We start from the raw sequence: 22918 nt of genomic DNA on the forward strand, positions 1-22918 counted from the left end.
CCACGTGCGTACATTAGCTAGCAGCTAGCTTCTATTATAGCATTTTCTCTATTAGTGGGGGGTTGCGACCCTTGGGAACAGGCTTTGTTTTTGCCATGTTAAGAGTAATTGCACATCCATGGCACCGGGTGGTGCAGTGGCGCTCTTAATTTGTGTAGTTCTATACAGGTGTCACAAATGCACTATTAACCAAAAGTCTGTGTTTGACTGTGATGTTTAGACTTTTGAGGGGAAGGTACACAAAGGCAGCCTACAAAAGCTGACTGGAGACCAAAGACCTCAATCATCTTGCAACAGTGATTATAATTTAGCAGTTTTCATTGCGATCAATTAAGTTTTATTGGCTATTGCAACTCTAAAAAAAATGTTTACTCGAAGTAGACAACGCAAAGCAGACGGCAGCCAGCTTTTGGCATGAGTATATCCCTAAGAGCTTCAGAAAGAAAGTCTCACCATACAACCTGCTGAGCTGACTTTTCTCCCCAAACCACCAAGAAGCAAGGCCACAAAACCACCGGGAACGTATGTAGCATTTTAATGAAAGTTGTGAAGTGCAGCTTTCAAGTGCAATTGCGGTATGTTATGTTCTTGTAACTTCTCATCCAGTCTCGCAGAAACATGCACAAAACAGCATGAGCATACAACCGATACACAAAATGTCATGGAGAAACATCAAGAAGTTGCCATTTGTTTCTTCTAACTGTTGAGATATGCATATACTTGTTTACCCAGAAGTAATTCACTGTCCAAAAACAAAAACACTAAATCATAAAAAAGTGCAATATAACCAGAAAAGAAGAAAAACAAAACGGTTGTACAGTTAAAGGAGAACATCGCAGTGGCGGTTGTAAAGAACATTGTTGGCTGCACCTTGTCAGTTTAAATAATCAAACTCCTTAGATCCTGAAAATACAAGCTTTTAAAAATAGACAACAGTCCGAGCAAGGTAAGCACGTCGCTGCTCACGCCATGTGACCAAGGTACTGATGCATCTGTTGTTTCTCTTCCTCTCACTATTTTACAGGTTTACTTACACTATACAGAAATATACATGTTCTTTTGCCTGCCAAACAATGTTTCGTTTCCATGCCACTGCAGAGCTAAGAAATGCGAAAAGAAATACTGAAAACGTCGCAAGAAAAAAATCCCGTTTGTTCCACCAAAGCCAAAAAACACGATCCGTGCCGCCGGTATTTGTATGAGCGTCGGGACTTCTTCCGTCGCCCACCCCCCCATTCCAGATGGGGACTTGGTCTTGATATTTTGCTCACATTCGCTATTTGTCATTCAAGGAAGGCCAATTCTTTCAATGTAACCATCTTCTAGGCATGAGAGACGCATTTATTTACAACATATGACAAGGACAACAAACCATAAAACAAAAAACCCTCTTCTTTCATTCTTCTGCCTGGAACATTGGTATAAATGACATCGCCTAAAAGCCACACACAGGCACGGTGATCTTTTCAGCATCTCTGTTGTAGGATGTGGTTTTGCTTATTGTTGAGAAGACATTCTAGCTGATATGTCCGTGTGTGCGTGTTTTTTTTTTTTTTGGCAAATGTTCAATGAGTCGCACGATTGTCGCCTTGTGCAGCACTTGTCCCACTGGATGCATCCTTCTCAGGGATAAATATGTGCAAAATTCTCGGGTCAACAGCATCAACTCTTCCTCCTCGTCGTCGCCTTAGCAGAAGTAGTGTTGAGAGTCTGCGTGCTGCTGGCTACGCCGAGGGGCCGGAGGTGTGCGAGGCGGCTTGAGCGAGGGTGCACGCAGGAGGCGGGGCGGCGACCGTGGAGGGGGCGGCGGCGGGTGGGGAGGCGGTCTGGACCTGCGCCTGGAACTGAGCCATCTGCTCCGGGCTGGCCAGCGTTTTGAGCAAGGTGTTTTCCTGCTCAAGCTGGGAGTTGCGGTCGATCAGCTCCTTGATTTGCTCCTTCAGCACTTCCACCTCCTCGCGCACGGCGTACATCAGGTGGCTCTTCACCAAGTCCTGAAACAGGCCGCGCGAGTTATGACACCGCCACGCCCTCATCTGCTCCCCATGCATAAATGACCTACATCAATATTAATATTATCGCAATTACAAATGGAGGGAGTTGAGTAACCTGTAGAACATTTACAAACTTGAGCAGACACAGCATGATCCAAAATACAGGCGAGCCATTTGTTCCAAAGTCCCTATGCATTTAAAACTATGAATGCAAAGTACAAGTCTTGGCTTTGCATAAAACACAGGTGTTTTTTCAGGGTATCGCAAAGTGGGCAGGTGCTTGAATAATGATTAACGTATCCACATCACGAGAAATCTAAATCTAATCATCTTAATTTGCTTTCAATTACATTTCAAACTGTGTTTGAATGAATGATGCAAATTCGACATATAATCATAAAATATTACCATCTACTTATGATGAACTCTAGTATGTTAGGAATCGCTTAAAAACCTAGTTATCTTTAACCAATCGTGCTTTTTCGTTCAGGGGAGCCACGAAGATGAAAGAAGACTTCAAACCTATGAGGGAATGTTTTATGTCATGTGTTCTGTAGTATAGCTATTAAATGTTGTTGTTGAATGTTTTAACGTGAATTGTTTTCTTTGTTGCAGTTATAAATACTGCATTGTTTGTGTGTCAAGCTATAAGGTGTCTGCAAGCTCTTAGCTCTACAATTCACCAATTTCGTTGTACAGTCATGTATGCTATTATCTTTCAACGTTTACATTTTTTCATAACTGTACTTTTTCTTTACATTCCAACAAAAACACATTTACATAAAAGTGAAGATGAATAAAACGAGAAATACTGAAAGGCATTACTTCAATATAAGATACTCCATATGCGCTTACGTCACAGCCCGGCCTATTGTGAAAATTCAGCCTATCAGCGCTCTGGATATTTTCCACTCTGTGTGGATTTTGGCTTGCCTAGCAACAAGAGCTGAGTGTAACGACAACAGAACGCCAGTCAAGTCGCCTAGTAGCTGGGGAATAAAAACTACGAGATACAAATTCAAATACCAACTATTGAAATATTAAAATCCAACCACGATGCCGCGATTCGTTGAGTCAAAAGAGGAGGATTGTGCTTTACGCGCTTGTGTACCATAATGATAAATTAGAAATCACGGTTTAACTCCATGGCTATTCTTTGTGTTAGTGAGGCGGAAAGTATTTTTTTATCCAGCCGACTCCATTTTGAGAAACACGCGTTCTCCGAACCTCTTTCAGGCACTTTGAAAACGATCACGAAATATTAACCGTCAAAGGAGTGCAGCATCGGCGATCAAAGTGGTCTCGAACTCACCATTGCCTGCTCAATCTTGTTGTCGATGGCCACAACGCTGGCTCCCGACGAGCTGTAAACAAAAGAAAAAACATATATGAATCCCTGTATTGATTCAACAAGAGTATTCTCCCCGGTTTGAGCATCCACGGCGGGGGCAGCAGCAGGTGAGGCCGGGCAGCTCAGCGAAGCTAACAGTTAGCCGTCGTCGATGCTAAGCGTACCTGCTATCTAGCTTGACGTGCGAGCTCTCGGCGCTCAATAAGGACGACAGGAAGGAGATGGAGACATTTCGGAGCTGGCACACGCCAAGATCCATCGCCACCGTGTAGCAAGGCGTATTCATGCCGCTTCGCGCTCGGCAGGAGCTCCTCGACTTCGGGGACCGAGGGCGTCCGTGGCACGCGGACACAGCGCGACCAGCTCCCCGAGACACATCCGCGCCGCGAGCTCCGATAGAGAAGCGGACACAACGGACACGAAGGAGCGACTCAAGGTCAGCACGGACTAGCTCGCCTCGACGCCGCAGCACCCGAAGTCCGCAGCTCGGCGCTCGCTCGCGTGATGTCTATAGTGACGTAGCGGAGAGCTTCGGCCCCCGATTGGCCGAGACGGCGCTCATTTGCATAATATAGTCCAAAACGCCCCCACCTGCCGCTCAGCTGACATACATTTGCATAGAATATTCGAAGAACACAAGATGAGGTGGATGAAACCGGGAAGAACCGGATGAGTCTGACGGATGGATAAGGAAAAAGAAAAAGAAGGAATCCTGCTGAAAGCAAGCAAGGACGCAATCTTGATATGTTTAACAATTACAAGATACGCTAAATCGTTGGCAGCACACTGTTTCTTCCTATATGTTTCTGCATCTTAAAGACAGAAACACCTTGTATATTACCTTTAAAAATCATTTTGACAGTTTGAACACAATTTGACAGCAACCAACCATCTCTAATTAAATATATGTATGTATTTATACTATGCATATGTCACCAATATTTGTGACAGCCTCAAATATCAGTACAGTAAAGTACAGTATAAGCATTGGTTGCCCCCACGTGGGTTTGTATGGCACTGCATATCAATCTGCGCTCATTCGATGGCACGATTCTATTCAATAACATGATTGACTATTGTTTCATATGGCTGAGATATGACGTTAGGAAATGTCAAGTTGTGAAACTGCAGTACTGAGTTAAAGCGTTTGTGTCCGGACAATCCAGTGTCACAAGTTTTATATTTTAATCAAATTGCACAAATTACAAACCCTCAAGGAGAAAGAAACTTGAAATTGCACTCTGCATGCACACATGGCGGCATGCAACCAGCCAGGAAGAAGTATTTTTTCCCCCCAGCAATTAGTGGCTAATTTTTCCCTTTTGCACCCTCACATAACACACAGTTTGAAAGACAACTTTCCGATACAGTCGTGAAAAAAAAAAAAAAACTTTCAAACCAAGCTGTAGCAGATGTCACGCATGCTGCGATCTTGACATCTCTGCTACACTTGTATGAAAGAAGCCTTTGACTATCTTTCATCTATTAGAGCTTCAACAACAAGGCATGTGTGTCACAGCTTTGTTATGTGTTCTGTTGTATTGTTGAACATGTTAACTGTTTTTTAATGTTAAATTTCTTTGTTAGTGTACTGTATGTATGTCGAGCTACAAGATGGCAGCACACACATGCAGTGGCCTTTAGCTCTTCAAACCCTCAAATTCGATGTACATCTGTACAATGACAGGGTATTCTATTGTCTTCTATTAAGTCTCTTGTACACATAAGATATTATTACAATTCTCCCATCTGTTCACATCCAGCCATCTATATGCAATGAACAAGCTCTTGAAAGTGTTCTTGAAAAACTTAGTCCAAAGAGTCCAAACTATAGTACAAAGAAGACATACTACAAGCTATGCTGGAGTGTTAGGCATCCGTGATGCACCTGACTGATTGTTTTGATGTCTTCTACCAAAGATCCAATTCCAGGAGAACACTTAAGCTAACCAGCTTAGTGAGAGTCTCTAAGACACTGAGCTCTTCCGCACTCTTTTTTTTGAATGATCGAGAAGTAAAGCCAATTATATAGACCCAAATAGACTGCGCGGCTTGAGCTCTTCGGTAAGAAAAGCAGTGAAGCTCCCGAATGCACCTCAAGCAGCCAAGATGTCACTAATACATATTCACGAATGCATATTACTGACGGAATGTTTTTGTAAACATGATTCTTACTGTCTCAATATGCTTAACTGTAAGTCTAAATGTTTGTTTTGATCTATTTTTATGGTCACATACTGCTGTAGGAAGGGGTAAGACCAATTGACTTGTAAGCAATCAAAATGTCATTAACAACTAAGTGGAAATTGGATCAATAAAGACAAGTGATAACATCGATCTTGTGGGGGTTTGAGATAAGAATGGATTGTGCGCCAAGTAGGTCAATGTAAATCTTTGTTGCTTTGCACGGATGTGACCTACACTTTGTGAAACCCTTTATAATTTTATTATAGTGAATGTGCATTGATTTTAAGTCAGGGACCTGAATTGTGATTTCAAAGAAAGACTTATTGCATGTACCTTTAAGCAACATTTTACAGACAAAAAGGTGGACCGCAACGTTTCATTTTTACAAAACACGTACCCACGGCAAGAGCAGAATCCTGATAGTCAGTAAAACCAGTTGAGTGATTCTACACAAAATCCATCACAACTTGGTAAAGATTATCTTAACTGCAAGTCATAAGACCATTATAAATAGGAGAAAGGAGGTACTGTGGCGAGTAGGCGACTGACTACATGTGAAACCAGATGGACGAACATGAGGGCAGCACAGTGCCCCCCCCCCCCCACCCAACCCAAAAAAAAAAAAAAAAAAGACTAAATATGGCAATGAACGAAAAGGAAAAATATTCTTCACAGCAACAGACAATGAGCATAGCTAGCATTAATGTGTTTTATCTCAACATAATCGTGTACTGGCTGCAGATGTATAAAACCACTGGACAGCAATTTACAGTGCTTACTTTGTGATAACATCCTTCCACGTTCATACAAGCATTGGAAGCATGAATGAATGAATAGAAAGTTCACAGTGAGCCCCGCACAATACGGCCTAGGAGCCTTTTGTGTTGAGCTCTTGTGGTGATTGGCCAGGCAGCGCTACTGTAGACCTTCTTTAGTTTACCTTTTGAGATGCTGCTCCAGCTCCCAGAACAAAAGCTTCATTGCCATCTCGTCATGGCCCTGAACACGGACACCGCGCACTCTCATGGGGTCTTCGGTCTGGAGGAACATTTAGAATCCAGAGCAGAAGAGTGTGTCGCCAACCCTCTTTGTTTAACTGCAGGCAAAAATCCTGTGAAATTTGCCGGCGGGATCCAAACAAGCTTTCTACAGATGTATTAGTGGTAACAACTGCACAGGCACTACAAAATTGAAAACCGGGTTGACACGGGTTCCTGTGTGTGTTCTCCCCATTTCCCTCTGTCATCTATTTGTGTTTGAATGGCTGTGGGTGAATTACCAGACAGAAGCTGTGTGAGTAGTGACGCGCGATCATGTGACACAGCCAGTTACATAAACTATCAACAGAGATTAGCATGTGGCCCAATGATTTCCCCGCTCCTCCACCGCAGAGCCTCAAGACAGTTTACAGTAAAATCTACAACACCATCATCACATCAGAATTCCCAAATGTCAACAACAGAACTTTTCTATTTCTTTCATTTTCTATACTGCTTATCTTCATGACTTCAAATACTCTAAGATGTTGTATAACATGTCTTTAGAATGTAGGAGGAAGCCAGAGCATCCATCGGGGGAAGAAAAAAATCCCAAACCATGGGGAGAACATGCAAACTCAAAGCAAGGCCAGAACCCCCAACTTTAGCATTGAGAAACAATGCAATACAAATATTTATAAATGCAGATAGCCGTAGATCCTATTGTTTGGACTGAATGGTGCAAACTGAACAATTTGTCCAAGTAAATAAACAAAAAAATTTGGATTTTAAAAATTAGGATATGTAGCAGTTTTTGGTCTAGCATGGAGACTGTATACTTCAGTCTGTCAGTGGAGACTGTATACTTCAGTCTATGTCAGTGGCTCTTGACTGTTGTTTAAGCGCTTTACTGCCTGTGTCTGTTACTTTTTTTTTTTTTTAATCAAGTAACCTCAAGCAACATTTTGGTATTCCTCCCTTCGAAAAAAAAAAACCCTCCACCCAGCACTGTGTGAACATAGTGTAATTTATTAAACTTTGTAACTTCATGTGTGTATTTGTCTCTCTTGAACTACCGTATTTTTCAGATAATTAGCCACAACTTTTCTCTCATGATTTGAACTCTAAAGTTTATAGCCTGTACAGCTTTCTTATCTGCAGTCATGTGTATCTGCTCAAGGTGTCAATTTATGGAACACCTAACTGAAAAGATATGACTCAATGGCTGTGCTCAAAAAAATTAATTGAATAAAATGAATGAGCGCTTGTATAAAAGTTTGTGATGTGTATATTTTATATGATTGCATAAGTATGTATGATTGTATATATCAATTATGTTGACTATAATAATCAATTGAGCAAAGTGAGACGGAAGAAGACGCTATCAAAGTATTGATTTTGAGTTGGAACTGCCCCCAGAGATACGCACACCCTCAATTGAGTGCTCTATGTGACATGACAGGAGTAAAAAAGAATGTATGCCTCCTGGTCTTATCTTGTCATTTCTCATTGAAAGGCTGCCTTAAGATGGCTCAAAAACTTGCCAGGGAGAAACCATAACAGACTTTCACAGATCCAACGACGGTGTAGAGACAGCCAGCCAAGAAATGACAGGTATGGGAAGAGAACAATGCTGGGATTTTACTTGTCGTAACAGACTTTGTCTATCTGGATGAATCAGCATCATATGACTTTGGGGAGGGCCAGACCGTTACTTTAACTCAGCAACCTCATGCATGATCACAAGCTACAAAAACTTCAAATGGGCACCACTTTGACAAAGGCGGCTGTCAAGATTTTAGGACAAAAAACTTGTAAAAGCAAACAAAGAGGCAAAGAAGGAGAATGTTCTGCAATGGCCAAGTCATTCATTACTTCAAATGATTGAACACACACTTCTTTTGCTGAAGACAAAACTGAAAAGAATATGCCCAAAGACAAAGCAGGACGTGAAAAGCAGCGTGATGAGCAGAGGCATGGTGGAGCACCACCAAAGATGAAACTCGGCGTTTGGTCACATGTACAGGTTCAAGACTTTGCTTGCAAAGGATTTGCAACAAAGTATTTACTAGTTAGTGTGCTTTCATTAACAAAAATATCAGCATATCTAGAAAGAATAAAGAACTTCCCCAAAAACATGAGGCCTGTTTTTTTTTTCCTTTTTACCAGCACTAATTATAGTTGTAAAACACCAACTGACTAATTTGTCTTTTTTGTGTGTCTTGCTTAGGCGATATAGTTTTACTGAATTAACAATAAGCAATATTGGCCACTGGTGAATCTGTGAAAGTTATTAAGGAGTGGGCTTGCATGTCCCAGCAATGAAAAACGAGGCCTATTGAATTGTTGAAAGGCTTTTTGGCTGAGCTGTAGCTTGATAGTTTAGTGTGTGCACAGACTTTACCAGTAAGGCCAGGCAATGGTTTTCCATAGTCAAAGCGTGACTATGGAAAATGAAAGCTACTGAGCAAGCCAGCCATAGATCTGACTCGGAATGATGAGTGGCCATTTTAGCCTCCAAGAGAGACGGATTCTATGGGACCATTTAAGCTGACGGCAGCACACCATTAGTTGTCATTACGTACCAGGCAAGGGGTGGCAGGAGGAGGAGGAAAGGATATTGAGCTAGAGTGTGCTAGAACTGTCCTGACCTATCACCCCAATCATTTATACTCACTCACAGATTCATTTGTAGAAGGAACAGAGAGCAACTGAGGTACTTTAGGCTTAGAACAACCACAAATATAAAAGTACATGATAATAATTTCAACAGCATATACAAAAGTTAATGATGTATCTCAAAAATGTTTCTGAATGGATACAAATTGAAGATACAAAAAGTAGAGGCACAAGCAAGTGGGCCTCTTGCTTCAGCCAACAGCAGCAAAGAGATACTTGAACACAGACATGCACAAACAAAAGATCCACATTACGTAAGAGTGTGTGTGCAGCATTTTTGTTATGTGGAGTGAAAACTGGCATTATACAGATTAACAGCCAAAGAACACAAGTTCATACTGCACAGAATAACATTACGTGCTGCTATCAGGAGTCGATTTCTCAACGTCATCACCTCAAGAGCATTTGCTGACTTGTGTGTCAATCTTTTTTGGGGTTTATTACAAAGGCAACCATTATGAGCTAGTCATCAGAAAATCCGCATCCATCCATCAGTGATGTCAACTATCATACAAAAATCAAACACTTGTGCTTCAGGGTTAATGCCCAACAAGGAGCAAAATCACAACATGGAGAGGTGAACAAATGCGGAGACCTCCACAAAGTCCAGTACTACCTAATAGTTGTACAACTCAAGGGGCATTTCCCTGTTTATAGCATGCTCACTTGCCAACGAAAATAATGTGTAATGAAAAACGTTGGAATTTGAAAGGTATTAGACCTTAAAAACATGCACTGACAAGCATATTGTGAAAAATGAAATATTAAGCGCACACTATCAGAGAATGTAGGAGTGCTGAAAGGATATGTCCAGTTTTCTTAAATATCCTCTCTTTGGTGCTCTTCATTTGAGGAATCAATGTAGAACTTTGAAAAAGTAGGACAATGAGGCCCTCAAAGTGATTCCATTTAAAAGGCCTTTATTTCAACCTTTGCAGGACTTGTTTGGCCAAAGGAAGCCCTGGTAAAGTCGTTTTTTTTTTGTTTGTTTGTTTTTTTAAACAGGCTATTTTGAGAGAAAGGCCTTTTATTTGGCCACACATTTAGCCCATATTTAAAATGGCTTTTGTTTTGTCATACATGTGATTAGGACTTATATATTAGGTATTATATACCCCAATAGCACTGATGAAAAATTGCAGCCAATTGCAGCAGTTTTGTAGCCCATACCTGTTCTAAACCAATCAGAATTAAGAATTCACCAAGACTAATGTGTAACAGGTGCGCTAACACAAATGTGGTCGCAGCACTTCCCAGCACAAAAAGTCATATAAATAAATCTAAACATAAATGAAAACAAAGATTTATATAGACGCTCATTAAGTTTTTTGTTTTGTTTTGTTTTTTGTTTTTTTTTTTAGAAAAATAGTGATCGTTTTTGAAACACAAAAATGTTTTGGAATTTCCCAAACTTGTATTAGGAAGCCTATAAAATTTTCTAAACTATGGCGTCGCAACTGCAAGATAGCAAGCTAGTAAAATAGCCAATAATTAAGTGCATTTTTGTGAATTTTGATAGTTTTGTTTCATTTGTGTGCCTCGGTGCAAGATCCAGTGTGGAGGGAACATACAGCTAGCAGTGGATTAACTAAATAGGACTTCTCCGTCACAGCCTGAATCAGTGACGGCAGCAGAGCTATCAGGAGCACAGCTTAGCAGCCAACAAGCAATGGAAGTTGGACAGTCAGGTTATTACGGCCCACAACCCCACCAGACTGTTCACTACTCTTCTTGAGTCCTCCCTGTACTTATCTCTGATATTTACATAAAATCACAAAATGAGAAATTCACACCACAAATTTCTGCAAGTGACGCAAGTTCTGAATTATAAACTGAATACTTTTTTATAATTCTGTGAGTTAAAGTATTATTGTTGTCTATGAATCGTAAAATCATTCGGTGCATGTACTGCAGTTGACTTGATAAAACAATGGGACGGGTTTTGTGATGAGCTAATACAGTTACATTAGTCATATAAAGATTTAAGTAAAACACCAATATTTGTGTTTATATTCTGGGCCTTTAACAAGCACAGCACACATAATAGGTAGACATTAATAGAAATTTAAAAACTGCATATGAATAACCTATGCTTGTGTTCATGATTGTGCTGCTGTTTAGAGAGCAAGACTTGGAATTTTGTTTTAAAAGTAAATCATACAGTAATTGTAAAAATAACCAAAACAATAACACTGACAAAATAACCATATTAAAGTGATGACTAACATTGATGCTGCCATTTCAACTGGCCGAGAACAAATAGGGGGACTACTAAAAGTGACTAAAAGTCACAGTGCATTTATATTTCCGTTGCATTTGCCCAGACAGAAAAATTATTCAAAATGTAGTTGAAAATACAAAGTACTGGTAATTCCAGATGTTCCGATCAGTGAAAACAAGCTTCTAAATCAATCGCAGCTTAACACAAGAGTCTATGACTCCATGTTATAGTCAGGGTTCAAACATTGATGCTGGTAAGCAGTGCCCCTTTGTGGCAAATGTAAAAAGTACAGTAGTGTACTGCAGATGTATCACGGAAAATTTAAATGAAAATACAGTTAACCTTTCAATTTAAGCTATTTCAAGATTAAATGCTGAATCGTATTTATTTTCAACTCCTTCATCCGTCCAGTATCTTCTGCTTATTTATCTGGAATTTAAATTAAACATTTGGGCTGACAAAACTCACAGAAATTAGACAACCATAAATCTCTGTGGTGCATTGTAGCAGTTTAACCTTTCCAACTATGGAACGATACATTTACAAAAGCTTGACCTTAACTTGTTCAAATTGTGATGAAATAAAAATATACTAAACAATGTTGATTTACAAATTCAAAAGGACAGTAAATTATGTGTATGAGGGATATGATTATGTATCATAAGGTCATAAGTAGAGTGGTGCAATAATATAATTAGAGCTTTTGCAATCGAGCAATCATTCTGAGCAAATTCCAATTGAGACTTGTAGTAAGTATATTGTCTTTTTCAAGTTTGTATCAACCCACCAATGGATGAATGTTAACTCGCCTGTGGCTACAAATGCTAATACTTATTAATACCCCTTGGTTTGAATAAAAGCATTTTTAAAAATGCAAGTCTTCCATCATGCTAAAGATTATATGACTGTGGCAACTAATAAAATTAATTTGTGAAGCAGTGTGCACAAAAAGCCCAGACAGTTAAAATAAACAGAATGCTGTTTTGCATAGTCACGCTGACCTTTGCATCAGGTTGGCTTTAAAATTTAAACGGCTTGGTGTGAATAGAATGTTGAGAGCTTGTTTACCACAAGAGGGCAGTGTTGCTTTTTTTTTTTTTTAAACAAGCTGAAAGTGTACAAACTATTCAGTGGCACTGCAAACCTTTGGCTGTCTTCAAGGACTAAAGAGGCCTTTTTTATGCGGAAGAGTAATTAAAATACATATTTGAGCATTAGCCTGTTGTAGTTCCCCATTTGTATGTAACAAGTGAAACAATGCCTTCACCACAGCAGACATAAAATCAACCAACATAAGAGTAGCAGCTGGCTAGACTACTAAAGATTAGGCTGGGGGGTTTAAAAAAAAAGTAAGAGAGACTTCAACTCCCTCCAAACCCCCTCCTGTCGCCTTCCATATTCAGCAACACAGTGCATTGAGGAGGGGATTATCTCACACACACAAAGCAAGATTGGAGGACTTTGAAACCCTACTTACTGCCCAGAATGTCTGCGACAAGACACCATTCATTTAAAAACAACTAGCCACAGAGATAAACAAGCTTTGCTTTTCTTGTACAGATCGCACGGTGTGTCATGTGCTTGACAATATGGTAAAAACACTTAAACACAGAATGAAGGGAGGATAAAGTGTTAGTGAAATTATATTTGTGGGAGGTGTCATTTCTGAGGCTAACTGGACAATGTTGTGGCCGCAGGAATGCCAGGCATGATTCAGCACATTGCCGGCGTGACACTGCCAGACCACTACAACATCATGATTTCATAGTGGTGAATGACGAAGCGGCGTGATGAATCAAACTGTGACCTCCGTTTAAAACGCCATTTTAGCCTCTGTGAAACGTCATATTTTGCGTGGGAAATCAGTATTGGCAACAACAAACGCTCATTGCATTAAAGAAAACGGGCCGGACGATTGACTGAGCATGTTTCTTTGAGAATCTCTAAACAATTGGAAATCGAAACCAGGTAAGGCTTTTGTGGCATATTATTGATCATTACATCAACTTTGACAATTTTATTGGTGATTAATCATTTCTTTCGACAGACATGGAAGTGCATTGCTTGGCTGCAAACGGCAAAGGCATTATTGATTCGGTCCTGTTTGGTTTGTGGTCTAAAGAACAACATGACATCAGCTCTTTGAAGTTAACCTTACAGTACATCCACAAGGGTGGGCAGCATCACAATCTCAAACAGGACTGGCAATGTAAAAAGAATTTCCATTCTGCCATTCTAAAAAATAAAAAAAATTACCCAGAGTCAATCAAGAAAACAGTCTATAAAGTTAACGTGACAGTTCACACTCGTGTTACAAGTAAAATGGCTTTGTGTGATAAAGCATTATCCAGCTGCCTTTTCAAAATATTGTCAACAATGAGTCTTGCTACAAAAAGGTCCCACTCTTTCAGGAGCAAATTAATAGGGAAAAAAACAGCTTATTTGACACTAGACTGTAAACCATTGAGTAGGCAGAACTTGAAATCCAAATCAGAATCCAAAATCAAGCAAATACAATGTGTTCATAATACAATAACTGTTTTGGTTTTTTACCCTCTAGCCATGCATGCAAGATGAAGAGGAGTGTCTATGTCTTAAAAAATAGCTTACCAGTGATGGAGCAATGTGAGTTGCTAAGAACAAAATTATAAAAACAAGAAGAACACTAATTTATTCATACTAACCCTGGTGCAAATTTCTTAGTAAACAAATATTTTGTTCAAAAATGTATTGTGTGCAAAGGAGAAAAAAAACTGAGCTGTAATTTAAATACCGTGATACCGAGACATTGTGATATTTTTGCTCAAAGTTATCATACTGTCAGAATCTGATATTGGCCCATGCCTATTCTAAAATAAATCAATGCAAAATCAGCTTAATGACAGTCGCAGTGGCACCTCCTATACTATAGGAGAATGGTTATAGGACCTATAACCATAACAATGATAGTTTGTGATATCCAAGAATATTAAACATAAAAGAGCTGAACAAAATGTCTGCCCTCGGAGAAGGTAATACTATGTTTAATACCTTGGCTGCACTGGTGTAGAACCACTCTTGGTTAGCAAATTTAGCTAAATAAGAAACACGAAATTAAACAGCTAACAGTGTCAATCAAATTTGCATATTACTAATTTTGTTAAGGCAAACTTTAAATACAGCCTTTGTATGTATTTTCAAGACAAACAAGCCCTAATGAAATGCTGTGGCTCGTGGTGTGTCTGTGCACAAATGCAAGGGAGAGAGTTTTTCTCATAAACGAATGGCTTAAAATACTAGCCATTATCATCCATTACAAGTCATTAGGACCGCCGCTGCACTCTAACTGAAACAATGCTGTTTATTGATAGATGAAAAAACCCTCAGATGGAAGGAGGCAAAGACAACAAAGAAAGCACAGAAACAGTGATTTAAATAGATTTCTTCAAATGGGTTGAGCGCTTTTTTTTTTCTAAATGCTAGTTACATTCACTTTTATACATTGGTCTCTAGCGACAGACACTGGTTAAAATGGCCAGACAATATAAGGCCGAAGATAAGACTCGGAGTGGAAACGCAAATAAAGGTCAGCATCTGTGAAAGCTTTTAACCTCCATTGTTACGAGGCCCCTCAACAATTGCTCAGGATTTCCTTGTTCATCCTACCGCTGACACTGGAGGCGGGCTTTAGAAAAAAAAAATAAAAGCGAACATATCCACCAATACAACACATCCGTGTTCTGTTGTGGATTTCTGGTGTTCTCTAGGTTGGCCTGTGTAGTGAGACTAGGGGGGTCTCCTACTGCAAAACAAATGCTGTTTACTTTTGGAGAATCACTTGTCACATGTGACTGGACTGCATTTAGCAACTAGTGAAAAAAACAACACTCTGAAACAATGTTGTCCATTAACAAGTTTCATGTTTTCCGAGCTGAACTGACTGCACAATGTTACATATGCTCAAAACAAATGCAAAAACCATTATATAGCGTAGACTGTGAATGTTGTCCTGCGCTTGCAAAATTGTCTCAACAGGAATTACTAAACCACAGGACAGAATGCATTTTCTTGAGACTGTATGTTTGAAGGCTGAATAAAGAATATATAGAACCATGTATACATACATGTTTTGTACATTTTGTAATAATGGATAATGAAATCTGTAAAGGGTAAAGTTGAAATCGTCCGGTGCGATTTTGGGCGAGACGTGAACGAAGTAGAAGTGTCAAATATGGCATTTTGTGTGTGAGTGTGTGTGTGTGTGTGGGGGGGGGGTCAATTTTGGCATGATGAAAATTGTTCGTAATGTGTGATGTTGTATGTGTCCATGAAATATGGTGAAATCTGAAGAATGAGAATCGGTCGAAAAATGTGGAACTACTGTAGTTGATGTCAAAAGAGTTCGAGGCATAAAATGTTGATGTATAATAGCATGTGTGTGAAGGCTAATGGCCTTCACGCAATTCGGATTTTGGTAGCAAAAACTTAAACCCACAACCCACAATATCCACCAAGCAAGAGAATAGAAGGATTTAACAGGGCTGGGCCAGCGATGCTCAGTCTAGTTCCATCTGGTTGTGTCTGCTGTGCCCTCAGTCATGGTCTCAATCAGCTTCACTGGGCCTGACTAAGTTGTGTTGGGTCAGATTGGGTCACTTCCTCTGTAAATGAATTGTGGGGATCAAACAGAGCTCAACACAATAAGCAACAGGTCCATTACGCACTGGCTGCCTACGACGCCAGATTATACTTCTTTTCAAACGCCTGGTACAAGATCAACAAAACTGCCTCATTTTGGACAGCACAACCAGTGCTACCAAAACATAATTTACATTATTTTTATCTGTAAGGCATCTGGGGCTGCACGGGATACCAGAAACAATACTACATATTTTCAGAACCGGGACATTTGTGCAGAATGTCAAACAACGAGCAGTTACCCAAAAAATTTGCCTGCTTCAAGTCGTATATTTGTCACTTCTATAAAATATAGACAGTATTTGTAAGTGGAAAGAGCCATATTGTATGGAAAGATTTTACTTAGTATTCTGTCCCTGTGTTTAAATTATGAAAAACTTGAAAATGTTGCTATGTTTTTTATTTTGGTTTTGGAGAGACTATATGTAGGTTTAATTCCAAATTCAGAATTTGGATATCTAAAAAACACAGTGTGTGTGCAGACATCATAGGTGTGTCTCTGGTGTAATTTTTTTTGCACTAACCATGCTTTCAACTACTGTACATCTTTCACATGGCCTCTGTTCTGCTTCTTGGATGCCTCTGACACTACATCGTTAACAGGCAAGTAAAATTCAACCTCTCATTCTGAGACTGTATAAAAAAGTGACAGAACAGTGTGAAGGAGGCTATCTTCTATCTCAGCCAGTACATTTACAAGTAAGCAAATGCGTGCCTTAATTTGACTACATTCAATGTTCGACTAATGCGCTCACAAAATTTCAATGGAAACTAAATTCTCATACATACACATTAATCAATCCAATATTAGGAACAGCCTTACAGCAACATGCTCATCTCCGTTGCGGACATACTCATGTTTACAGACATGAGATGATGTCTATCTGGTACCAACAAATACACAAATGAGTAACATGTGCCTAATTACATGGCTTTAAGACAGCTAGCATAACACCTTCAACAAAGAACAAAGGTAGCTGGATGACACAATCTGTAAACAGGGATGATAAACTGCTTTGAATTTTCTCTTTATTATGATCTGAAGTTTTTTGTTTGTTTTTTTTACCAATTATTATACAAAGGTGCCAATTCTCTTGACTAATCAAAAGAGTGATGTGTCTAGCTCCGGTAATTTATCGCTCAGGCCTTGAAAATGAAGAACCTCAAGCACTGAGTTTCAAAAGAACTGCCTCGTCATTCAAAAGTTCTGACCACCATAACTACAAACTGCAAAGCAGATGCAAAACTGCATGCACTGATGAATACAATTATGAGTTGCAAGTAATGATTATTTTAATAAAACATTCATCATTTTTCCCCATTGAATCAGTACGATTAAAAATGCATATATATTTTTTTCTCATCCTTTGTCAAAAACCAGACATTACTTCAAATTGATAGCAGAAAATGTATTAACAAACAGATGTAGCAACCATAAATACTGTGAATGTACCCAATGCCCCACAGACCTCACTACGAATGGAACTAGGGGAAACTGCTACAATTGTATTCCTGCCAGATGAAGATCACCGTGTTGATGAGAGGGACAGACAGGCTCTTCTACATTGAGCAAAGTGAAACCGTCATGATGGTACTGCCAAATGTATCTGTAGATTTGGCTATAAGCTGTCAGGTAAAAGTAGGCGGGTGTACTGAAAAAACACATAACCGTAGTTAACAAGTAGAACATTTTCGTTTTAACGCAAGGACAACTTGTATGTTTTTACTAGACCCAAAACAGTATCACCGACAACACTTGCAAAACTCGACAAAGCAAGCAAAAACTACTAAGAGATTTCTGTCCAGACTGTGGAAGCCTCTCCCAAAAGTCCCCAATACAATCAGTGCACACAGAGCACTTCTTCAGTATAACAACAGAACAGCCTGTACCTTGTCAGTAACCTCAAAACTTCACTCCCGCTGAGTTAAAATTACACTGCTCTCAGCAGTTTGTAGAAAAAAAAATAAAATAAAATCTTCTGCATATAGGGTCCAATGATTCCACCTGAACAGTATACCACACCCTTTTTCTCTTAAGCTTGTAGTTTGTCAAGAACTAACAAAGACATGATGATTTTGTGGATGCAGTAAACATTATGGCCTAAAATAAACACAATGTGCCTTCTGTAGTCCATTAATGACTAGAGGAAAAACAAATGCAAGCTGTGCAGAGAATCAGCGGTTTGTATTTGTCAGGCATTAATTCACTCTATCAGTGGCTTCATAAAGCATATGCAAATTTTTCAAACAAAAGGTGCAGAATAAGCCTCACCCTAGTTCTAAAGACACTGTCATATATATACCTTTGTTTTTTACCCCTCTGATGTAAAATGGAATAGCCAAGGCTATCTTTTGGGTGACAATTGCATTTATGGTTCTGATTATTACTGTAAATATAATCTTTACTAATACTGCATTATGACGCTTGTTTCCTTGCTATGTATGAAAAGTCGAGCTAATTGTGCTTCTTTTAAACTAAAGCGCATCACCGAGTTTGGTTATGAATGGCAGCGTCTGTTCTGAAAACAATCAAATAAAAACTAACATAATTGAGCAAGTCATCACAATTCTTGAAGGCAATCTGCTCGCTTGTAACAACGGCTTTAGTTTGTCCCAAATACTAGTTATCATCAAAGACAATAATCCATCTGATCCTCAAAGATTTCACATTCCTCAGAGTTACACATCATGTGATAACATTAGCCCAACCTTTGGTCTCCATTAAATCACAAGAAATGGAATCTGGCTAAAATACTGCCAGCCCTCCATGGCATTTAAATTAATATTTTGAGTTTAGGTGATAAAGTTGTGCATTGGAAAAAAATAAGTGGTTTTTAGTTGATAGCTGTATTACATCAGAAAAACACATCCGGTCACAATATCTACAAGAGAAACACGCGACGGCTGAAGAAGAGGGACAGCACATGAGGGAAACAAGTGATTGTGACAACCGTGAGAGCTCTTAATGAAATCAATACACTCTTACTCAAGGTTTAAGGTTTAACAAGTAAATGTCTTCCTTCAAAAAGGGGCGCCCACAGATAGGAGAAACCACAAAAACGTCTTGCTTGAATACATATTTTTGTATTATTGCTGTATTACAACAAGGCAGAATTGACATTGTGTAATGTGGACTGTCAGACTGGCATCCAGAAGAGCTCTGCATTATGTCCCACTGACAGCGTACAAGATCAGATTGTGGCGGCCTGGTCACTGTCCACTGATTAACTAATATGGCGCTTCCTCCCTCACAACTGAGACAATGACAGGAACAATGAGAACACCCCTGCAGCTTTGCACTCATAATGTTGAGCTGGTTAACAAACGAGGCTACAATTGAATGTCCAAGACAAACTAAAAAGAAGTTGAAAAGAAAAAGCATCTCCCTCATCCTCCCCACAATTTACAGTCAAGGCAAGCTAAAAGGAAGTAGGAAAAAAAATGTCTTACCCGTCCTCCTCTCCATCCAGAGGTTTGAGACCAGCTGATGCTGTTAAGGCACTGGCGATGGCAGCGTTGCCTTCAGCTTCTTGACCTTGGCCAGCTTTAGACCCGGCTCCGGGGTCCCCTCCCGAAAGCTTGGGCAATCCCAGCAGGGCCGATTGGTGCTGAAGGAGGAGTCGCTGGGCGTCCTGCAGTTGAGTGGTAGTGAAGGTGGGCAGACTGGCATAGAGGGCGCTGGCCTGAGCAGCGTGGGCCAGAGCCTGGGCACTGCTGAGGTCCTGGGACAAACTCTGGGGGACACCCTGGGGGATCATTCTGTTGTTACCCACGTTAAGAACCTGCGGCAGGGTGTGGGCGTCTGGGTTAGATGGAGGGGCGCTAGGTGCCGACACCTGGTTCGGAATTGTCGTGGGCAACTGGGTGCACGGGCCAACGTTTTGGATTTGCGTGGGGAGGGACTGCGGTTTTTGTTGCTGGCTCTGTGGCTGTTGACCCCCAATATGAAAGGCTGTATTGGAGGTAGTCGCCTGGAGAGGTGAGGGCTGCTGGGCCTGACTTTGGAGGATAACCTGTGACTGCTGGAGGCCCCCCATCATCTGACACGCTCCATTAGCCTGCCCTGAAGAACTCAATCCAGCTTGGTTCAATAGATGTTGCGACGCGGGGGCTTGGGGAATACCTTGATGGGGCTGGCCGTACTCTGGGGGTCTCATCTGTACCGAGGCGGCAGATGGATGCTGGGGGAGGGAGGCGTAGCCAAGCTGGTGCTGCTGAACCCCCACAAGGCCCTGCGTGGAGCCCGGGGGTTGATTTGCAACAGCCTGGGCATAAGTGAGCTGTTGCTGGGGTACGGCATTGACTGGCAAGCCGCCGGTGATCAGGTGGCTTTGCGCAGGCGGATTCATGTTCGAGGGGGCCGAGGAGGCCATGTTGGTTTTGATATTGGAATGGGTGATGTCTTGAGGGTTTATAAGAGGTTGTGATTGGGACACGCCCATAGCACTGGGGAGTACTCCTTGGAAACCCTGAGAAGGGGAGGCGTAATCCTGTGCGTGTAGGGAAATTGGGGGTCCCCCAGTTTCCCCGCTGTTCGCATTTTCCATATAATGGCTCACTGTGCTCATGGTGCTACTCACCGAGCTACCACTTGTGCTTTCTCTCTCTGAGCATGCGGAAAAGTTCTCAAACTGGCGCATGCTGCCAGCATCAGACGTGGATGAGCAAGAGGCGGAGTTTGGGGTGTCCTTGTCGTAAAATTCCGTGCACGTCCATCGACCCTTCTTGAAAGGCTCGGAACTCGAGTCCAGCTTCACAACCCTGAAACGAGAACTGGTGGGAGCGACCACCGGTGCAGGTTGAACCGGAGCGGTCGAGACGGCAACGGGGACACTCGCAGAACCAGGTCTTCCGGCGATGGCGCTCGAGAGACACGGACCCCCAGAGGCACTGGCGACAGTAACAGCAGAAGTGGTTGTAGTAGTCAAGTTTAGAGTTTGTTGTTGCTGAATCATAGTGTTATTGGCGTTAGTCATGAGATTGCCCCCAGATGCCGCAGAACCAGCTCCGCCACCCGCAGTGCCGCTTTTCGCGCTGAGAGGAAAGCCTCCGGAGCTGTTGCTTGCACTCGTGCTTATTCCCCCTCTCACAGGCACATTGGCAGAGCTCAACGTATTCACATTACTAACACTGCTGGTCTGGGGATTAACTATACTAACTGCAGGGCCTGCAGCCGGGCTGTGCATTCCAGCAGCGGATCCCAGGCCCACTATCCCCACCGGCTGAGAAACAATGTTTGCAGGGGCTGCCTCTTGGGAGACCCCAACATTAGAAGGCATTTTCTGAATGGCCGAGGCTAGGGTGGATGAGGCGTTCACGGACCCAGAGGACAGTGGGTAGCCCTGGGCATGGTTCTGATGGTGAGGATGCCGATGCACAGTCCCGTTGACCATACCGCCGCCGTGCTGTGGCGCTTGATTCAGAGAATGGGGGTGCGAAGGCTGGTTCGGCGACAGCAGCCCCGGAGTTTCAGCCTCGTGAAAATTATTTAGGGTCTCTTCCGAAGAGCTCCTCTCCGCTCCGACTACGTCGTTAGCTCGTGAAAGGGACACGTCCATGATTTCTGAAGATGACAGATCCTCTGTGTGGGACTCGTCCAGGTCGTCGTAGCTCTCCGTGTCTTCCGCAATACTGTTGTTGGTGCTAACGGAGATCTGCGCAGGGGTCACACTTGTGATCTGGAAACCACTTTTCTTTTTCATCTGAGCCCCAGCTGACTGTGTGGCCTGGGAATGCAGATTGAGGCTGTGGGAAGGAGGATGGTGGGGACCTGGGGAGGATGAGACAGCTGGAGCTTGGCATTGAATCAACAGGGAGCTCTGAAATTCTTCAGCAGACGAGCCGTGACTGTTGGCGGTGACCCCCGGTGTTGACAGTGGCCCACCGCTCCCGCTGCTCGTGTTGCTTCCCCTTCTGTGAAAGACAGTCGTCTTTCTGACACTGCCAAAGTCTCCAGTGGGGTCCGGATGATGCATTTTAAGAAAATCCGGGGGTTGCTTGGTCTCTGACAGTATATAACAAAGTTGAAGCACGTTAACGACGCCGTTTTGACGAAACTACGATGAACGGACAGCACGACCAAAAAAAAAAAAAAAAAAGACAAAAAAATAGATAACTACCAGATGTTTTCTTCAAATATCTGGAAAGGTAAGACTATTTTTGCTACTCTCGCAATTAAATGTTTAAATGGCAACACGAAGCTGGTGGTCGCTTAACATGTAAGCTAGCGAGCTAGCGTCAACTGATAATCAGTACTAATTCACCGGCGTTTTCAGTTGTTCCTTTAGTTAGTCACTAGCAGTCATAGTGTACACCACAAAGACCAGGCGTGTTAAAACAAGGGCTGACAGACGAGCAACCGAGCGAATTTAGAGCAACAGCTACTCGCCTGGCAGAGAAGTAACGTCGGCTAGCTAGCATCAAGTATCCATCACCGCGGAGCTAAACACAAGCTACACCGAGACGTTTTTAGCTCTTCTCGCTCAAAGAAAACTACAAATGAAGCGACCTTTTATCCGTGGTGCCGTGACGTAAGTCCCACTACGATCACTAAGCGCTGGCGTAGAAAGGTTTAATCCATCCCATTGAATTTCCACAATTTGGTTTTGCTGTATCACCGGTGCTTCCCAACAGTAGCGTTGTTCAGTCTGTGTGTGTAGCCTCCTCCCGCACCGCAGCTGTGGCTCGTTCTGTGTTGGGACCGGGTTGGAGGAAGGGGAGAGGGGGGGTGGGGGGAGTGCCGCTCAGCAATATGGCGCCCGAACGTGGTGTCTGTTGTAAACATTACACAACTAGACGCCTTCGTGAGCGCTATAGCATACGTCAAAGTTGC

The 22918-nt window shown here is 41.7% G+C and overlaps 2 protein-coding genes across 3 annotated transcripts in view; one reads left to right on the top strand and one right to left on the bottom strand.

The window, feature by feature from the left end:
- Positions 1 to 519: 519 nt before the first annotated feature.
- On the bottom strand, positions 520 to 22786 carry LOC148423906 (TSC22 domain family protein 1-like). Its single transcript, XM_088414212.1, has 3 exons — positions 19537 to 22786; positions 3307 to 3358; positions 520 to 1994 (listed from the first exon to the last, which is right to left on the bottom strand). The coding sequence occupies exons 1-3, from the start codon at positions 22059 to 22061 to the stop codon at positions 1725 to 1727; spliced, it is 2847 nt and encodes a 948-aa protein (XP_088270338.1). The 5' UTR covers positions 22062 to 22786; the 3' UTR covers positions 520 to 1724.
- Positions 22379 to 22918, top strand: part of LOC148423907 (general transcription factor IIF subunit 2-like) — a 29506-nt gene continuing 28966 nt past the window's right edge. For both annotated transcript variants that reach the window (XM_088414215.1, XM_088414214.1), the window contains exon 1: positions 22379 to 22616. Coding sequence is in view for 1 of the 2 variants with exons in the window: in XM_088414214.1 (XP_088270340.1) it covers positions 22585 to 22616 (32 nt within the window). In the remaining variant the exon portion in view is untranslated. The remainder of the gene's footprint in view (positions 22617 to 22918) is intronic.

The sequence above is a fragment of the Hippichthys cyanospilos genome, chromosome 5, assembly GCF_059441005.1.
Source record: "Hippichthys cyanospilos isolate Australia breed blue-spotted pipefish chromosome 5, RoL_Hcya_1.0, whole genome shotgun sequence".
Classification (NCBI taxonomy): Eukaryota; Metazoa; Chordata; class Actinopteri; order Syngnathiformes; family Syngnathidae; genus Hippichthys; species Hippichthys cyanospilos.

Excerpts from the sequence above, each read along its gene's own strand:
- LOC148423906 (XM_088414212.1), bottom strand. The coding sequence starts at position 22,061 with ATGCATCATCCGGACCCCACTGGAGACTTTGGCAGTGTCAGAAAGACG. Across the intron at positions 3,359-19,536 it reads CTGGATGGAGAGGAGGACGG|CTCGTCGGGAGCCAGCGTTG; the intron begins GTAAGACATTTT and ends TTTTGTTTACAG. Across the intron at positions 1,995-3,306 it reads ACAAGATTGAGCAGGCAATG|GACTTGGTGAAGAGCCACCT; the intron begins GTGAGTTCGAGA and ends GGCCTGTTTCAG.